The sequence below is a fragment of the Maniola jurtina genome, chromosome 12 (assembly GCF_905333055.1).
Source record: "Maniola jurtina chromosome 12, ilManJurt1.1, whole genome shotgun sequence".
Classification (NCBI taxonomy): domain Eukaryota; kingdom Metazoa; phylum Arthropoda; class Insecta; order Lepidoptera; family Nymphalidae; genus Maniola; species Maniola jurtina.
The window spans coordinates 14920618-14937798 of NC_060040.1; the positions used below are offsets into that span (position 1 = coordinate 14920618).

Here is a 17181-nt window from a genome sequence, read left to right on the forward strand (position 1 = left end):
TAATTTTACAGATTATGAGAACTTTTCTTATTCGATTAAAGCAGGGTGGAAGTCAAAAGTTTTGAATTTTGTTTTTTTTCTCTCTTCTTTCATTAAAAAGAGCCTAGGACTTAACTATCAGAAGATAGTCCTAGTCCTAATAATATTATAAATGAGAAAGTTTGGATGTTTGTTACTCCTACACAACACCAAAGTGATTACATACTGTAGGTATACTATTTGTAGGCCACAATCAAAGAGTATGTAATCACTATGGCCACAATGGCTGATGTTTTCAAAGGAACTAAAATAATTAGTTATACCAGTGCGCAGTACAGTTTTGTAATTGCGTTGATTATAAATAATAAATAAAAAAATAAAATAAAATCGTTTTATTGCAGGTTAGGGACCCATATAAACAGTAAAAAATACAAAATATAATATAAAAAATTAAAATAGTTTAAAATGAAAAATAGTCATTTTACGTTAGGGATCTGGTGTACCCGTAGCCAGTGTTTATAGAACACATTGTCAGGGGACGCCTGAGCGACGACTTTAAGCATCTTGTTATTAGAATTGCGGACTGTTTCCCAGAAACCCGCAATTCTATTTCGTATAATGGCGTAGTAGTCCGGGACTCCAGCGTCGGCGAACATGCCCGACGCACTACAATACCTTGGCATTTTTAATAAAATGCGAAGGGCATCATTATACTGTACCCTGAGGATGTTAAAAGATCTTTTGGTGTAATTGATCCATAGTTGTGAAGTATAAAAACTCATACAATAAGCTTTAAACAATGTAACTTTAACATCCTCAGAGCACCGAGCAAATCGGCGAGCGAGCATGTTGCACCGTATTGCCAGTGACCTTCGCTCTCGTTCTATATCAAAATCGTCGCTCAGGGATCCCGTTAACATGTGTCCGAGATACCTGAACTGTTGCACAACCTGAACTGGTGTTCCATCTATGATTATGATGCAGGGAAGAATGAAAACCAGAAATATAATGAGGAACCCATTTTATTGCAAACATTTTGGTCAACAAACGTTTATTATCGCTTGGCCTTTAGTAACTGCATAGCTAGCGCCTCCGCTTCTTGCACAGAAAGTGAAGCTGACACCTCTTCAATCTTCTTCACTTTGCGAGGTGCTATACTTTCTTGTGGTATACCCTTGCTTTCTAACAGCTTCCGCTTTAGTGGCCTGAAAAATAAATACCAGATCCAGATTTTCTCAGAATATTTTCCTTCGCCACAAAGAATATGATAAATCCAAAAATTTGTTTTAGAACACAGCTTTTTAAAACTCAGAGGTGCCTTACCTAACCAGTGTCCAAAAAAAGCTCAGTTATTACTTACTATGAAACAGATTCAAATTTTGAAAATATAATTTTTAATTTATAAAAATAGCAATTTACCTGTGATATTTTTCGTCCATTTCAGAATGTTCACTGTCTGAGCCTGCCAGATTGGCAGCAGCAGACTCAGGGTCCTCTCTATCACTATCATCATTTTTGTCATATATCTTATCAGGATCTGGAAGCCAAGATAAGTCGGGGCCATCAGACTCGGACTGTGATCCAAAGTCATCTTTCTCCCCTTCTTCATCTTTGCTTTTGTTCTTAAGTTTACGTTTCTGTTCTTTGTGCTTAGCCTTAACCTTTTCTCTGAATCTTATTTTATCATATTTGTCTTCTTCCCGCAGTACTTCTTTCGCTTTCTCTATGTCAATTCCACCAACGTTTTCATTGATAAATTGTTTGGCTAGTTCCGATTTGACATCTTTTTTATCATCTTCAATTGCTTCACCATCTTCAGTAAACCTAACAGTAGTATTGACTTTGATTTTCTTTTTAAGTATTTTTTTAGCAACTGCTGCTTTGGTCAGTGGTTTGGCATTCTTTTTAGTTCGCGTGTTCTCTTCCTCGGGGGCAGTCATATCAACTTCAACATATTTCTTTTTGACTGTAATGAAGCAATCCTCATCACTATCTCCATTTTCATTGTGAAAATCAAATTTTGGGAGTTCTTTCTTTTCCTTCTTAGTTTTTTGGGGAATGGGAGTGTTGTCTGTTTCAGCTTCACTCAGCTCTGAGCCTTCATCATTAATTGCCTTTGATTTTAGTTTGTGAATAGTATCATCAGTGCTAACATTTTCTGTATCGTTTTTCATATTCATTTTCTTGTACAAGAACTTGATCCTCGGTGGAACAATGAGGCCAAGTGATCTTGCATAAGCATCTGTGTCCAAAAGCTGAATGTTGAATACATCTTTGTTCTTCATTAAAGAAATTGATTTTACATAGCTAACGAAAGCTCTCTGAGCTGACTGTTTCAATTCTGTATTGTCTGAAAGAAGACTTTCTATTTTTCTCTGAGGGGACATCACCTTCGATGGATCGACAGATATTTTATTGATTGGAATTTTACTCTTTTTGAGCTCCTCAACAAAAGGTTCTTCCTGTGGTAGTAAAATAAGTAATCCTTCTCCTTTGCCGAGCACCCCACGGGCAGTGCGACCTGCTCGGTGTATGTAAGTGTCAACATTTTCTGGACAGTCATACTGAATAACCCAATTCACTTTAGGAAAATCTAGTCCTCTAGAGGCTAAATCGGTTGCAAAAAGAATCACATTTGATTTTCTACAAAACTCCTGGTAAATCTTTTCTCTTTTCTCCTGGTGGAGGGTCCCATACAGAGCTAGGAGGCTGACCCCGGGTCTCAGCTTGCAGAATAGCTCATACATATATTTCACTTGTTTACAAGTAGCCATGAAAACTAGAACTTTTTGTTTGAGATGGTTTCTTATGAAAGACCACAAGGTGCCTAACTTCTCATCTATGTCAGAGACTATGTAGCTTTGCTGAAGAGCTTCCGGTGTGACGGTGGCCGCCTGCTCGTGCGGGGCCACATATGTTGGAAAAGATAAACTGAGTCTCGCCAAATCTTTGACTGATTTAGTCTGTGTGGCTGAAAACAATAGGGTTTGACGATTTTGGGGTAAATTTTCAATGATGGCATTCATAGTTGCCTCGAAACCCAAGTCCAAACATCTATCGGCTTCATCTAATATCAGAATTTGTAATTGACTGCAATCAAAAAGAGGGTTTTCATCCATGTGCTGCAGCAGGCGTCCCGGTGTGGAGATGAGGATGTTGATTTGATCCATTCTCTTTCGTTCAAACTTGAGATTTTGACCACCAATAATTAAACCAGCCGAGAAGTCATGCAGATGGCCTATTTTTCTAAGGGTTTCATAAATTTGATAAGCCAGCTCTCTTGTTGGTGATATCACTAGTGCTCCCACACCATCTAACCTTGTCCACTTTTTACAAAATAAGATTTCTAATATTGGTATAAGAAATGCCAGTGTTTTGCCAGAGCCCGTCTTGGCAGCCCCCAAAATATCTTTTCCCTGCAGCGCATAGCCAATAGCCTGTCGCTGGATATCTGTTGGAACAATGTAATTGTTCTCTTTTAAGCCTTTTAACGTTTTCTGAGATAAGGGAAAATCCTTGAAGGTTTTTATTTCATCTGGGATAATCTAGAACAATGTGATTGACCACAAATTAATTAAGGATTTTATTATTTTATATGATATTTTTGTTTTATAATTTTTATATTTAAGTATTTTTAACATTTGTGAAAATCTGTATTATTACTTTCTGAATAAACAAAAGATAAACTATTAAGGATTTCAATCTGTCCTATACACTAAATAGTAATGGTATTTCATATTACAGTACAGTGCACAACAAGAATTAATTAACTGGATTTAAGTCTTTCAAGTTTTAATCGTTTTTTTTTGTAAATTTTCTTAATTTTTTTGAAGTGAATAATACTTACCAGATGGGTAGTACTTTACCTTATCATATTGCGCTTTTAAATATTGAATAGCTGCATCTTCTTCGGCGCTTTTTTTCTTTCTGGGTTTGAAAAGTCTATGTTTCTTTTTCTTTTCAGTTTTCTTCAGTATTTGTTCGTCTTTCGTCATGTTAAAAGGAGAAAATTAATTAAAAATTACAGAAAACATGCGCTATTGTTGACATTTTATTGACATGACGTTTTTGAGTTTTGACTTGAAGTGATTATTATCACAGATTATAATTTTTCACAGAATGAATGAATGACTTTTAACAATCAGATGCGTTCAGATTATCACTGAAACCAAACTGACCAGTACAAAAAAAAATTATAACGTCTAAATTCTTTCGTTTCATGTTACCACATTAGTTACTTGCATTTATACCCCAGTCTATACGCGCCCTTATACAAACCTTTTTTTTTCTTACTGCCCGGTGGAAAACCTGCATCGCATTCACTTATTATTGTACTGCAGTGACACTGGTAATTTCTCAAACTACCAGGCTTAAAAAGACTACAACCCAGAGCTGTTTTTTTTTTCTCTCTCGTCTGGCTTTACAAAGATTAGCCAATGTCAAGTTTGTAGTTATTTGTAACGAGTTAGTTAAACTATATAAGTATGGACTCGCCATGGACGGTGCCGGCGCTCGCCGACATACGCACGGCACCCCCTTAGAGCGCTTTCCAGTCAGTTTTAACAAAAAAAAACACTCCAAAAAGGCAGAGCACGCCCGCCATTAGCTGGCGGGCGTGCTCTGCACCGACACAGACGAAGTCCCACCCAGAGCTGTAAAACCAGTTACCTAATAAAAAAAAACACCAACCAATTGGGTCAATTCAATTCGTGGTCTGTGAATTGGGTCGTGATGTGATTGGATCTGTGACGTCTGTGCGTCTGACTTGCAAATAATTTCATAATATTTGTGTAAAAATAAATTGTGCCTTTTTATTCCATTTCAATTCATAAACGGCCAAAACGTTAAATACGATACACGCGACTTGAGTGCACTTTGTAAAAGTTTAACAAGTTCTGTTATTTTAATTTTAAATAGATCAAAAGGTAAGAAATAATAACATCATTTCAAATAAATATATTGCGCACATAAATAAACTCGAAATTAATCTTCTGTAAGTTTGTTTTTGAACCAACTATATTTTGATCGTCTGATCGTACTTGATTTCTTTGTTATCGAATTGTAAGTCGAGAATTTGAGATAGTGATTTCCTTGATAGAATCATTAATTTACTCTGGAAATTATTATTAGGTGATTGTTACAGTCTTTCTTGTTTATTCTTCTATTTCTATTTATTAAAAATCTTGTGTATGTACCTACTAATTTGAATTTATTTAAATGAATTTGAGATTATGGGTTCCACAATTTTTTACAATATTTAAAATGTCTTTGTTTCAAGTAAGTAGATTAGACGTGGATGATATCTGATATTTATAGGTATAATTGAACCCCAAAATCTAGCATTATTAATGGTTAATTTAAGCATTATAAATTATTATTATCATATAGCAAGTGTCAAATCATATAAGTACCTAATTGATGTTCTAGCGTATATATTTTTTTGTCATTAGGTACCTAGTGCAAAATGAAGAGTCTTCTGATACTGTGCCTGGTGGTGGCTGCAGTGAGCGCTGTCAACTTGATTGACCTCATCCGGGAAGAGTGGACTGCCTTCAAGGTAACAGCAACAAACATTTTTTAAGACAATATAGTTTGTTCAACAATATTGATATTCCCCTTCCTCTCCCTACAAAACTGCCATCCCTTTTCTAAAAGGAGGTTAACTGTGAAAAATTGTTTGTGAGTGTCTGAAAAACATGATAATTTTGAAGAACATATTTGAAATGTGAAAGTGTGTTGGTTTGTTCTTCAATCCCGCCGCAGGAGCATCGGATCGATGTGAGTTTTCGTATGGGTTTAGTAAATATCTGGAGATTGACAGACTACTTTTTATTTCAGAAAATTAACGAGTACCCACAGGATTTTTAAAAACCTAAATCCACATAGCGTTCTGGGAGTTGCTAGTTATGTATAATGTATTACAATTAATTGTCCTAAGTAGGAATGGGAAACCTCTATCTATAAATTTATAGTGTGTGTGTGTGTGTGTGTGTGTGTGTGCGTGCGTGCGTGCGTGCGTGCGTGCGTGCGTGCGTGCGTGCGTGCGTGCGTGCGTGCGTGCGTGCGTGCGTGCGTGCGTGCGCGTGCGTGTGTGTGTGTGTGTTTGTTACTCCTTCACGCAAAAAGCACTGGACGGATTTGGCTGAAATTCAGAATGGAGATAGATAATATCCTGGATTAGCACATAGGCTACTTTTTATCCCGGAAAATCAAAGAGTTCCCACGGGATTTCAAAAAACCTTAATTCACGCGGGCGAAGTCGCGGGCATCGGCTAGTATTTTTTTATATAAGTCAATAATAATGTGCGTGAAACTGATTTAACATTGAAAGAAAAGCTTCAGAATGAAATAGAAAACAGCATGAAAACTATAAATCAAGAAGCATATAAAGAAACTGATCTTTCTAAGATCATTAAACAAGAAATGAATCTTTGTGAGGCTAGTTCCACACGAGGTTATAATTTGGAGAAGACATTATTGATGATTCCTCCAACTTTCATCGAGCCTGAACGCGCTTTTTCCGCCTATTCCTATTTTTGCAACAAATTGAGAAGTGGGTATGCTTTCGGATGAGACATTGGATGCATTGTTATTCCTTAGATTTCATTTTAGTGGCTTGAATAAGTAATTTGTAAAGTTTTTGGTCTTTTGGTAATTTAAAATATAAGTACCTATAAACATTGATCTCTTTAGCATATACTCTTTTTATAGTATATCTAAACAAGTCTTAAGAAGTAGATCTTTTAAGTTTGTTGTAAAATAAAATAAACAAACTAGGCAATACTGTAAATAATTTATGAAACTATTTCATAAATTACCTTAATTAGAAGTGCCTCGTTTGTTTATTTTATCAGAAGAAAGTATAATTTTGTTTTGTTTTTTGAAGATTTAACTAAAAAAGTTGATTTTCATATGTTTTACTGTCTTTCTGTTACCACTTTCTATTAGCAATACAATCCCGGGACTATCCCGGGATCTGGGGATTAGAAAAATCGACCGGGATCGAATCCTCTAATCGTAATATACTTTTAACTAAGACATCGCAATATGTGGCAGACTGTCGTTCTTATCTTAGTTTAAAAAGAACAAAATTCTTTATTGTGAATATGAGAAAACAGTGTTGATGTTAAAAACAAAAAGTTACAGCCAATTTACACCTATTGGCATGCAATATTTTATATATATTATATTATAGTTTGAATGCATTACTTGATGGTGATTCTGGTGCAGATGGAGCATGGCAAGTCGTACGAGAGCGAAACAGAAGAGCGCTTCCGGATGAAGATCTTTGCGGAGAACCGGCACAAGGTGGCGCGCCACAACCAGCGCTACGCGCAGGGCCTGGTGACGTACCGCCTGGCGCCCAACAAGTACGCGGACATGCTGCATCATGAGTTCGTGCACACCATGAATGGGTTCAACCGCACTTCCAAGTGAGTGCTCATTGCCTACCACCTTATGTTTTACCTGTGGCAGTGTCTTCACCTACACTGGCAGGCTACAAATGTAGGTAGACTAGGTAGGCTATAATATAAAACAACTGGCTAATTTTGATTTCAGGACCAAACCAAGAGTTTCCTCACTCTAGTTTAGTCTGATGTCGCGGTCTCTGTGTTTCGTATTTCTCATTGCTAAGGGTCATGACCCTTTTCCATTTATCAACTATATAATATTGTTACTTTTCTAGGAATTAAAAGGGATGGATCCCAGATCCTTCCATATACAACTAAGAAAACGAAATTCTATTTAGGCCTCAATCCAGCAGCACCATAACAAGCCAGCAAAGCTATACTTTTTTCTGGTCAGTTTTCTTAAAATGTAAACAGATAGTTTCTCGCTAACCTACGCACGTACGAGGCGCACTATACGCGGCTCATACGACCTCGTTACCGCGAACTGACAAGGAGAATGAGCGTCGGCCAAATTGCGTCGCTTACGTGTTTCTCAAAGAAAGTTTCTGCGATTTCTTTCTCTTTTACGCAAATTAAAAAAAAACCAAAGTATAGTAGTAGTATTTTACCAAACTGCATAAATGACACAGTAATCATCTGTTAGGAAGTAAGGGAAGTAAGGCAGTAGGGTAATATTTTAATTGCTCTATAAAATTATAATTTTGGAATTTCCCAAAACAAAGAGAACAAAACATTGGTTCCTTGAAATACCTACCCCTTGATATGGAATATGAAAACATTAAAAAAAACACTTTGTTATTGTTTGTATTTATATCATAGTTTGCTAGTTCACTTTCTGGAAATTCAGGTCAATCTTATCGCTTAATACTACAAGGTATTGACATATTCATAGTATTGTTTTGATAAAAATTGTGTGCACAATGGTACAGCTCCACTCGGAATTCGGCAAATGATTCGGATACGGACTTTTACGATAGTTTTGGCATTCGACAAATCAACTGGCCATACTATTCAGGATACGGCGAATTTTTGATGTTTGGCGAATTCGTGACACACGCGACCTTCGGTTACAGCGAACACTCCTCCGAGTAGTGTATAACATATTATATGTCCCCGAACGACAAAGAGTTCCCGCGGAAAAAAAACCATTATACGCAAACCATTGATGGGATTAGCGGAACGATACGATTGCCGACATTTGACGAATGGCGATAGTGGAGCTGCCCCGCAAGTGTAATGTGGGAGTTCACGCTTCACGCTGTTATCGTTTACGCGAACTGTTGCGCGTCATTTGCTGGATGTTTTGTTATGGTCACAATAACAAAATGACCATAATGTTTTCTGCTAAGTACTGAGGTATAACTAATAATTATCTTTTCTTATATGATCTAGTGGTTAAGACGTCGGTCTCCTATTCGGTCGGGAGTTGATCTTTTAGGAGATGTGGGTTTTTTAAAGCAATTACATTCTTCTTCTTCTTTGTCGTAACACTCTTGGCAGAGCAGTCGTGGTCATCATGAAGTGACGTTTTGGGGGGCAGATGTTACACGCCTCACGAGCATTCGCTTCTCCCTGCTGATCGACATTCCGGTACACTCGTGCACGGCACCGCCCACAGCGGACTTAAAGCAATTACATATTACACTTATATACATTTGCTTTAACAAAGGAAGACATCGTTAGGAAACCTGCACGCTTAAGAGTTCTCTATAACCAGCCAGTTCTCTTTTGACAAGCGTTGTGGAGCATATCTTAAACCCTATACTTTTGAGAGGAGATCCATACTCAGTAGTGGACCAGCGATGGGTTGAGACGATCATGATGATGATAAAACAATATGAATTGGACCCAGTTATGCCAAAATGAACCGCCACATTGACTTGAGTGAGAGCAAATGACATTTGTCTTATTAAGTAGATACCTACTGTTATACTAATAGTACGTAGTTGTGATATCAGTATTATGTAAATAGACTGAGCGGGTCGGGTCAAAGGGCCCCTGGCCACTGACTCTACGCCTATTCCTTCCTCGTTGTTATCTTGCCTCATTACGCGTTGTATCTGCGCCGTACTCCCATTACTGAGGGTCGCGTCCTCATTGCAATAATCACGCTATGATAATGTGCTACTGGGGATAATGATGCAAGGACGGAATTTCGATTTTTGTCTTTTGTCTCTGGTTTATTTGTCATATAATTGCTTATAACTGGCACTGACAGCTTAAAGTGCTCTCTGAGACAAGAAGCCTGCTAATCTCAACATTGGTTACCCATCCAGTTCGCGACACAGGTCAAAGTTGCTTACCCAGCGCAATCGACTGATATGAGAATTGTAAAGTTGTGAGGTTTGATCATTTTGCGAAATTATACATTTTGCGTTTTGAACATTTTACGTAGCGACAAAACCGCCCCACAGCTTTGGGCTCTTGGGAATCTCAAAAAATCCGAATTTATACTAATTGTACCTACCGTGTCTACATTATAAAAGGAAACTCTGAAAAACACCTCGCTAGTCCCAAGTCAGTCAGTGAGTCAAAACTTTTCGTTTTTGCACGATGTATTGTTCTGCGAATCATTTGGTGATACATTTTATCTTTCATTTTCAACAAAACAAAGATATTGCAAATACCTACTCCTAAGTCGTTGCGTGATAGCTCCTTTTAACCATTATGGTTACACAGCCAGAAAACCAAACTTTGCTGTTGGTAAAATCATAAAGATCTAGTTTCGAAAGTATATTTGAAAACATAATCTTGTGTTATTTCAAGACTCATGCGGTCCCAAAGTCGCAGGTCATTGACGTTGAAGCCGGTATTTTCAATCTTCTTTCCTTGTTTTTGTCTGTAATTATTACTCTGTATAATGTGAAGTAAATAACAGGTTTTGCGGGAAGGAGCACACACAAGGTACACCTTGAACTTGACGTAACTTGGGTAGGTATTTTATATTTATGCATAATAATGACTTGCAAAGTGCGAAGCGGGCGGTACAATACAAGCTAAAGGAAAATAAACATCGGTCACGGGATTCTCATTCGTCTGTTGTGCTGTTACCATTACCTGTGTCCGCAGCTTCGTCTGCATGGATAGTTTGTGGTTATAAGCGGAGATACATACATCAACACTTGCCATCAGGTGTGATTGTGGTCAAACGTGTTCCTATATGAATAAAAATAAATTATCATCATCATCAACCCATCCCCGCGCCGCGCGCCGGTTCGCTGAGTACGGGTGTTCTCAGAATGAGAAGAGTGTGATATCTACCACGCTGTCCAAGTGCGGATTGAACATTATGCAAAACTCTCAGGCATGCAGGGTTCCTTACGATGTTTTCCTTTACCGTTAAAGCAAGTGATATTTTGGTTGCTTAAACGCACATAACTCCGTTTCAGAGGTGCGTGTCGGGGATCGAACTCCCGACTGGGAGGCCGACATCTTAATCATTAGGCTGTCATTTTTAATATTAATTATGATTTATGATTAATTATTATTATTTACAACAGACAGGTGTTGTATGTGTGTTGTCTGGCCAGGCACAGCAAGGGGCTGTACGGCAAGGGCGCGGAGGTGCGCGGCGCCAAGTTCATCGCGCCCGCCAACGTGGAGATGCCCGAGCAGGTGGACTGGCGGCCGCTGGGCGCCGTCACCGAGGTCAAGGACCAGGGCAAGTGCGGCTCCTGCTGGGCCTTCAGCTCCGTGAGTACCTGCGGCACTACATGACCCGTCGTCCTCATTGCCAACGACCGTACCATGCCACGAAGTGTTTACGTCGTGCGATTAAAATGGTAGTACGATGGTCCAACAGGGGTGTGTTTTACAGTACAGTACTCACTACTGTAACAGTAAAATACTCAAGGCTAGACCGCATTGATTTTCTCCAACATTCCTACCTATAGGTACGTACCTACTGTACTTTAAAGCTAATTAGAGAGATTTTTTACGATCAAGTCGCGAGGCACAGAACGGCGATTCTATCGATATACTAGCAAGAAACTGTGACTACATATATACTCACTATATAGGTACATAATTAATTATCTACCTACTTACATACTTCATAAAAAATAAACTGCGATGTCTGACGTAATCGCCTAAAGAAATATCATCATCATCAGACGCGAGCGCTAACGATCTTCCACAGACGAGATTACTTGTTCAGTAACTTTGTACGACTCTGATTAAATATCTAATAACCATATGAGCTTAATATGAGGTAATTATTTCGAAATTACAGACAGACACTCCAATTTTATTTATTAGTATAGATAAAACCTACCCATACTAGCTCGATTGCGGTAGAATAACAGCTACAACGTCACGATCGCAATCACCTCTGATTGGTTGACACTCGCTCGCTATTGGCTCCAGTGCATTGTTGCAACAAGTATACCATAAAAGCCAATAACAACAATTGCGATTGTAGTTATGATTGATGCAGATTTTACGGAATCGAGCTACATGATCTGTTTACATCGCTAAACCGATGTTACAAACACTACATCCCAGAGATAGATATTGAAAAGGGCATCTGCTGAGTTTCTTGCCGGCTCATCCCAGTAGAATTCGCATTCCCAACCCGTGGCAGTCTAGTCACAGACGTATCATAAGAGATACAAATTGTCCTACGTGAAATAATGATAAATTTTGATTTTGGTTTCATAAAGACCTAATAAGTACTTATGTGTGACGGGACTATTAAAACAATCTTAGTTAACGAATGGACTAAGTAGTACTCAACTAAATAAATAATGATTAAGTCTGCCCTCCTTGTACTCTTTGTATGCAGTAGGTAAATATTTAAAACAAAGTTAATTTGGAACAATTCATGGAATTGTTGTAAGTACTAAGTAGGTACATGAAAATGCTTGTTATTGAGGCTAGCTGCGCTGGCGTGGCGCGTGAATCACCGGCGATGGGCCGCGTGAGTAATCGTTAAGTATATACGATATAGGTAATTACGTTGTGTATGTAAGAGCACATCGACTGAGCCGAGACATCGCGGCTGTTCCGATAACCGCGTGAATAATCCGGCTCGGATTACCGCCGCAGCTGCCCAAACACGCGTACCCGATAGCGGGCAGGCGAGCTACATGCATGCATGTACATTATACTTATCAACAACATACCGTGGAATCGATATCACTCAAATATTTATCAAAGCTGCTCTTCGCACGGGCGTTCCCAAGCTAGCCTACAATCGGTGATAAATAATATAATACGTACTGGACTACGTGTCCCGAACATTCGCTGTGTTCCACAAACTACGAACCGCAAAGGTTCTGTTTCATCTGGCTGTGACGTATCCGAGGAGCAGGGCTTCTTGACCACTAGACCACTAATATAGCAATAATTAGCAATCTATTGTTTTGTTTTTATTTTTTATTTTTTTATTAGGGTTTCGTATCCGAAGGCTGCTCATGGGACCTTATTTCTCAGAATGACAACTAAATAAAGAAAAAAAAGTGTTACGGTACCTCTCGCGTTCGAGTCTGACTCGCACTTGATCAGTTTTTTACTATTAGTAATAGTTATTAGTTAACATTATAACAAGATTAGTTGCTACTTTGTAATATAATAATTAGCGAGTTTTGCTTTGTTTTGATTCCGTTTCTATTGAATATTGTAATTGACACGGAATAACTCGGCAATATTTGCCTAGCAAGGTTTTTGCTCACGTATATAGGTACCTACTCGTAGCTCGTACTGTAACCGGACGGCAGCGTGGCATTGATGTATCAGTAAGTAGGTAGGTAGCTATTGCTCGTCCGCGACTTCCGGATGTATGTCGCCCGCGGATGCGTCACATACATTCTGATGAAATGAACCTAAGGAGTTCATCAGACGATAAGTTCTGCATCAGTCTGTTCTGTTAATCATGATTGACGTTTACTGTTGAAGCAGAAAGTTATCCAGTGTAGGGCAATCATTCAAAGTTAATAAGCCGTATCACGCGGGCTTATAACGCGATGATATCCAAATTACCTGACTGCATCCATACGCATTTATAATATTAGTAGGTATAGTATGGATTAGTTAAACACCTGCATTGGGTTTGAGCGACCCCGTATAAAAGCAAACTGTTTAGCGTGTAGAATGTTAATGTAAGAGTGTCCTGTTGGCACAGACGGGCGCGCTGGAAGGGCAGCACTTCCGCGCGAGCGGTTACCTCGTGTCGCTGTCGGAGCAGAACCTCATCGACTGCTCCGCGGCGTACGGCAACAACGGCTGCAACGGCGGCCTCATGGACAACGCCTTCAAGTACATCAAGGACAACCGCGGCGTCGACACCGAGAAGACCTACCCCTACGAGGCCACGGACGACAAGTGCAGGTATATTGTATTTCTATTTTATTGTAAATGCCCGCAAAACTGGTTAAAACTTGAAAATGGACAAAATATTTGAACAGCAGATCGAGACCCCTACGATCAAAAGCGCCCTTGCTACCATAGATACTCCTGCCGGCTGCGCTCAGCGAGCCGGCAGGGGCTAGTCGGGGATAAAGGCGAGAGAGCCGAGTATACATTTAAGCGTAACTTTCTCGTTCAGATATAACCCGAAAAATGCGGGCGCCGACGACGTAGGCTTCGTGGACATCCCCGAGGGTGACGAGGAGGCGCTGAAGAAGGCCGTGGCCACCGTGGGCCCCGTGTCCGTGGCCATCGACGCGAGCCAGGAGTCCTTCCAGCTGTACTCGACCGGCGTGTACTACGACGACGGGTGCTCGTCTTCCAACCTCGACCACGGGGTGAGTACCGCCGTGGCCGCCGTGGGCCCCGTGTCCGTGTGACCCCGTATCTTCGTGAATATCCTAAGCTACAATTTTTAGTTTTAAAATTTATTATCGCGATGACACGCACCGACGGAATATTTCGGACGGCGCTAATGTGTATGAAATAGAGCGCCATAGTCACTAACACTGGCGGAACACTCGAGAGCCACATGTGTGATGCGAACGACGCGAACCAACATTTGCTATTACTAGTGTGTGCGAAACTAAAAATATTGAAATCGCCATTTAATGTTTGTCAGCCAATAGTTCAAAAGTTTTGTAGTTTTTTACGTTGTCTATGTACGCACGAAATTGCCTCAAAATTTGGCTTAAAATAAAAATGTTACAAGCATCATAACTTTTAAAATAATTTACAATTTATTTTATAATTTACAATTTATAATTTTACTGTAAGTATTTATTGTTTTCGGGCATAACGATGGAGAGATGAATCGATATCTGGCTTAGTTGTAAATCTAGAACGTAATACAATCATAATAGACGTAATACATTTGTATGAGGAAATATCGTCCGGCAGAGCTGCGTGCGCGGGACCGAACCCCGACACCTTAACCACTAGGCTATCGCGGTTATTGAGTGTGTTATAGGTATTTCATTTTTATCTGTAATGAGCACAATAAAGTTTAACGACGAACTGTAACCGATTAACGGACATAATTTAGCAAAATGTATGTGCTATTCCGGGCGTTATCAGAGCACACATGATTTCCTATTAAACTGGGGTAATAATGTTGACGGGTATATTATTAATTTTACTGCTATTTATTGTTTATACTTTCCTCATTAAGTGGTTTATTAACTCTGATGACCAATGAGGAAATTACTGATTTTTCTTCTAATTTGCAATTAGCAAATATGCAAATAGTTGGTTATAGAGGTAAAAGCACGAAACAATTCCTATACGAATTAATTGTTTTGATTTTACTATGGCGTGTAAAACAACACCAATAAAGGCCTGCACAGACGAATTGTAAATTGATCGGTTACTTTTTCATTTACCAGGTAACTGGTACTTAAAATTTCTTTGATACTACCATACATTTTGAGAACATTCGCCATTTTTGCTCTATGGCACAACTGTCATGTTAAAAGTATGGTTTCCTCTTAAAATAAGGACTAACACTCGACACATAAAGCAAGGCCTTTCTCAAAACTTATGTGCTGCGCTTCGGGGATTTTTGCCCTCCGCGGACGAAAGTCCCTCGTTGCGTAGGCCCTAGCCTAACCGTCCGGTTCGGCGTGGTCCGCAGGTGCTGGTGGTGGGCTACGGCGCGGACGAGGCGGGCGGCGACTACTGGCTGGTGAAGAACTCGTGGGGCCGCACGTGGGGCGAGCTGGGCTACATCAAGATGGCGCGCAACCGCAACAACAGCTGCGGCATCGCCTCCGCCGCCTCCTACCCGCTCGTGTGAGCGTCATCTACAACTAATGAATAGCTCACTATAGTGCGTTTCATCGAATAGTACCTATGGCGTTATGTTGGCTCCCCTGTCTGTCCAACTCATTGCCACCATATTTGCATAAGAAGACACAGATTTTGTTTATTTTCATTTGATTTTCCTGAATGAATGAAATGAAAATCAAATGAAAATAAACAAAATCTGCGTCTTCTCATGCCAATATGGTGCCAATGACCACCCAAAAGACAGGAGAGCCAACATAACGCCATAGGTACTATTCGATGAAACGCACTATACCACTTGAAACAAATACCTACTTATTGCTATCCCACGTCGACTAACGGATCAGAGCGAGAGATCGGACCCCGGAGTGCAATCTCTCGCTCTCGCTCGGCAGTCGGAGTGGGACAGCGAGAAGTAGGTTTTGCTTCAAGTAGGTATACAAGTAATCGATTCCGGTATATATTCATAGATTCATGGGCCGGTGTTCGAGGGGCGTTCGTGCACTGCTTCGTTTCCATTTCAGAGACTAATCATACCACGAATCATTTGGCCTCGACAGTGGAGGTGGACCGTGAGTGTACGAACGCCTCGGAACTCTTCACAAAGCGAGGACGCGGCGGTGTGAGCGGGACGGGAATACATTTACATGACTTACAAAAACATAATATAAAGATGCGAACGGGTTTTTGTATATTTGGTACCACGTTTAGCCGCACGTTAGTCATACATGTGTGCGCGTAGCTCAGCATTGTTGAACGTTATTCGGAACAGCTTGAAGGCGTCTGTCGCTGACACTACACTCCTGCCGTGTATCGAGCTTGTGCGAAATTCTTATTTTACATTCCTACACAACTTATGAATTACTTATGCCATCTGATATTTTTAATTATAAAGATATAATTTTGTATATATAAGTTTACGAAAAATGTATAATGCTGCGTACTCACCGGCCTAGCGATATTTGATTAAGTTTTAGAATTTAAAAACACCAAACACCAGAATTATATGAAGATATCAAATCACGATGGTAAGATGCTTGTCCACTGAAGTGGAGCGAAGATGTGCTCAATAGACTACTTAGATTATTTAGAGGTGACGTGATGATTTTTTTGCATCATTTCTGTAAAAACTGATCGGTCTACCGACCGAGCACGTCTCCGCCCCGCTTCGAAGCAAAACGAAGCGGAGCGGAGCGGAGACGATTCAGTGGAGAGGTTCCTTAACCCATCTACTAAACTCATTATCGCGTTAATAAATAAAGTTAAACTTGGCCCGGTGTGTACGCATCATATTTTGTTTCCTTTTAACTAAGTGTGATACTTCGTAGGTTAAATTTGTATCTAAGATAATAAAGACGTTATATTAAAATAAATTACTTTTATTCTACCACCTTCAGCCTGCCACCTACTAGACTAAGATCCTGTGAGCCAGACCATCGTTATTTTATAAAACACTAGCTGATGCCCGCGACTTCGTTCGCGTGAATGTGCGTTTTTTTAAATTCCCGTGGGAACTCTTTGATTTTCCGGGATAAAAAGTAGCCTATGTGCTAATCCAGGGTATAATCTATCTCCATTCTAAATTTCAGCCCAATCCGTC

The 17181-nt window shown here is 39.7% G+C and overlaps 2 protein-coding genes across 3 annotated transcripts; one reads left to right on the forward strand and one right to left on the reverse strand.

The window, feature by feature from the left end:
• Nucleotides 1-983: 983 nt before the first annotated feature.
• On the reverse strand, nt 984-4058 carry LOC123870051 (probable ATP-dependent RNA helicase DDX10). Its single transcript, XM_045913213.1, has 3 exons — nt 3846-4058; nt 1399-3524; nt 984-1184 (listed from the first exon to the last, which is right to left on the reverse strand). Exons 1-3 carry the CDS (start codon nt 3972-3974, stop codon nt 1034-1036), a joined length of 2406 nt encoding a protein of 801 aa, XP_045769169.1. The 5' UTR covers nt 3975-4058; the 3' UTR covers nt 984-1033.
• Nucleotides 4059-4696: 638 nt separating this feature from the next.
• Nucleotides 4697-15721, forward strand: LOC123870205 (cathepsin L). 2 transcript variants are annotated; one of them, XM_045913412.1, is made up of 7 exons: nt 4697-4905; nt 5435-5536; nt 7210-7412; nt 10922-11084; nt 13513-13718; nt 13936-14134; nt 15430-15721. In XM_045913412.1, the coding sequence occupies exons 2-7, from the start codon at nt 5444-5446 to the stop codon at nt 15589-15591; spliced, it is 1026 nt and encodes a 341-aa protein (XP_045769368.1). In that variant the 5' UTR covers nt 4697-4905; nt 5435-5443; the 3' UTR covers nt 15592-15721. The 2 variants fall into 2 exon arrangements, with proteins under 2 accessions (XP_045769368.1, XP_045769367.1); XM_045913411.1 differs by having other exon boundaries at nt 4697-4904; nt 5430-5536.
• The last annotated feature ends 1460 nt before the right edge of the window (nt 15722-17181 follow it).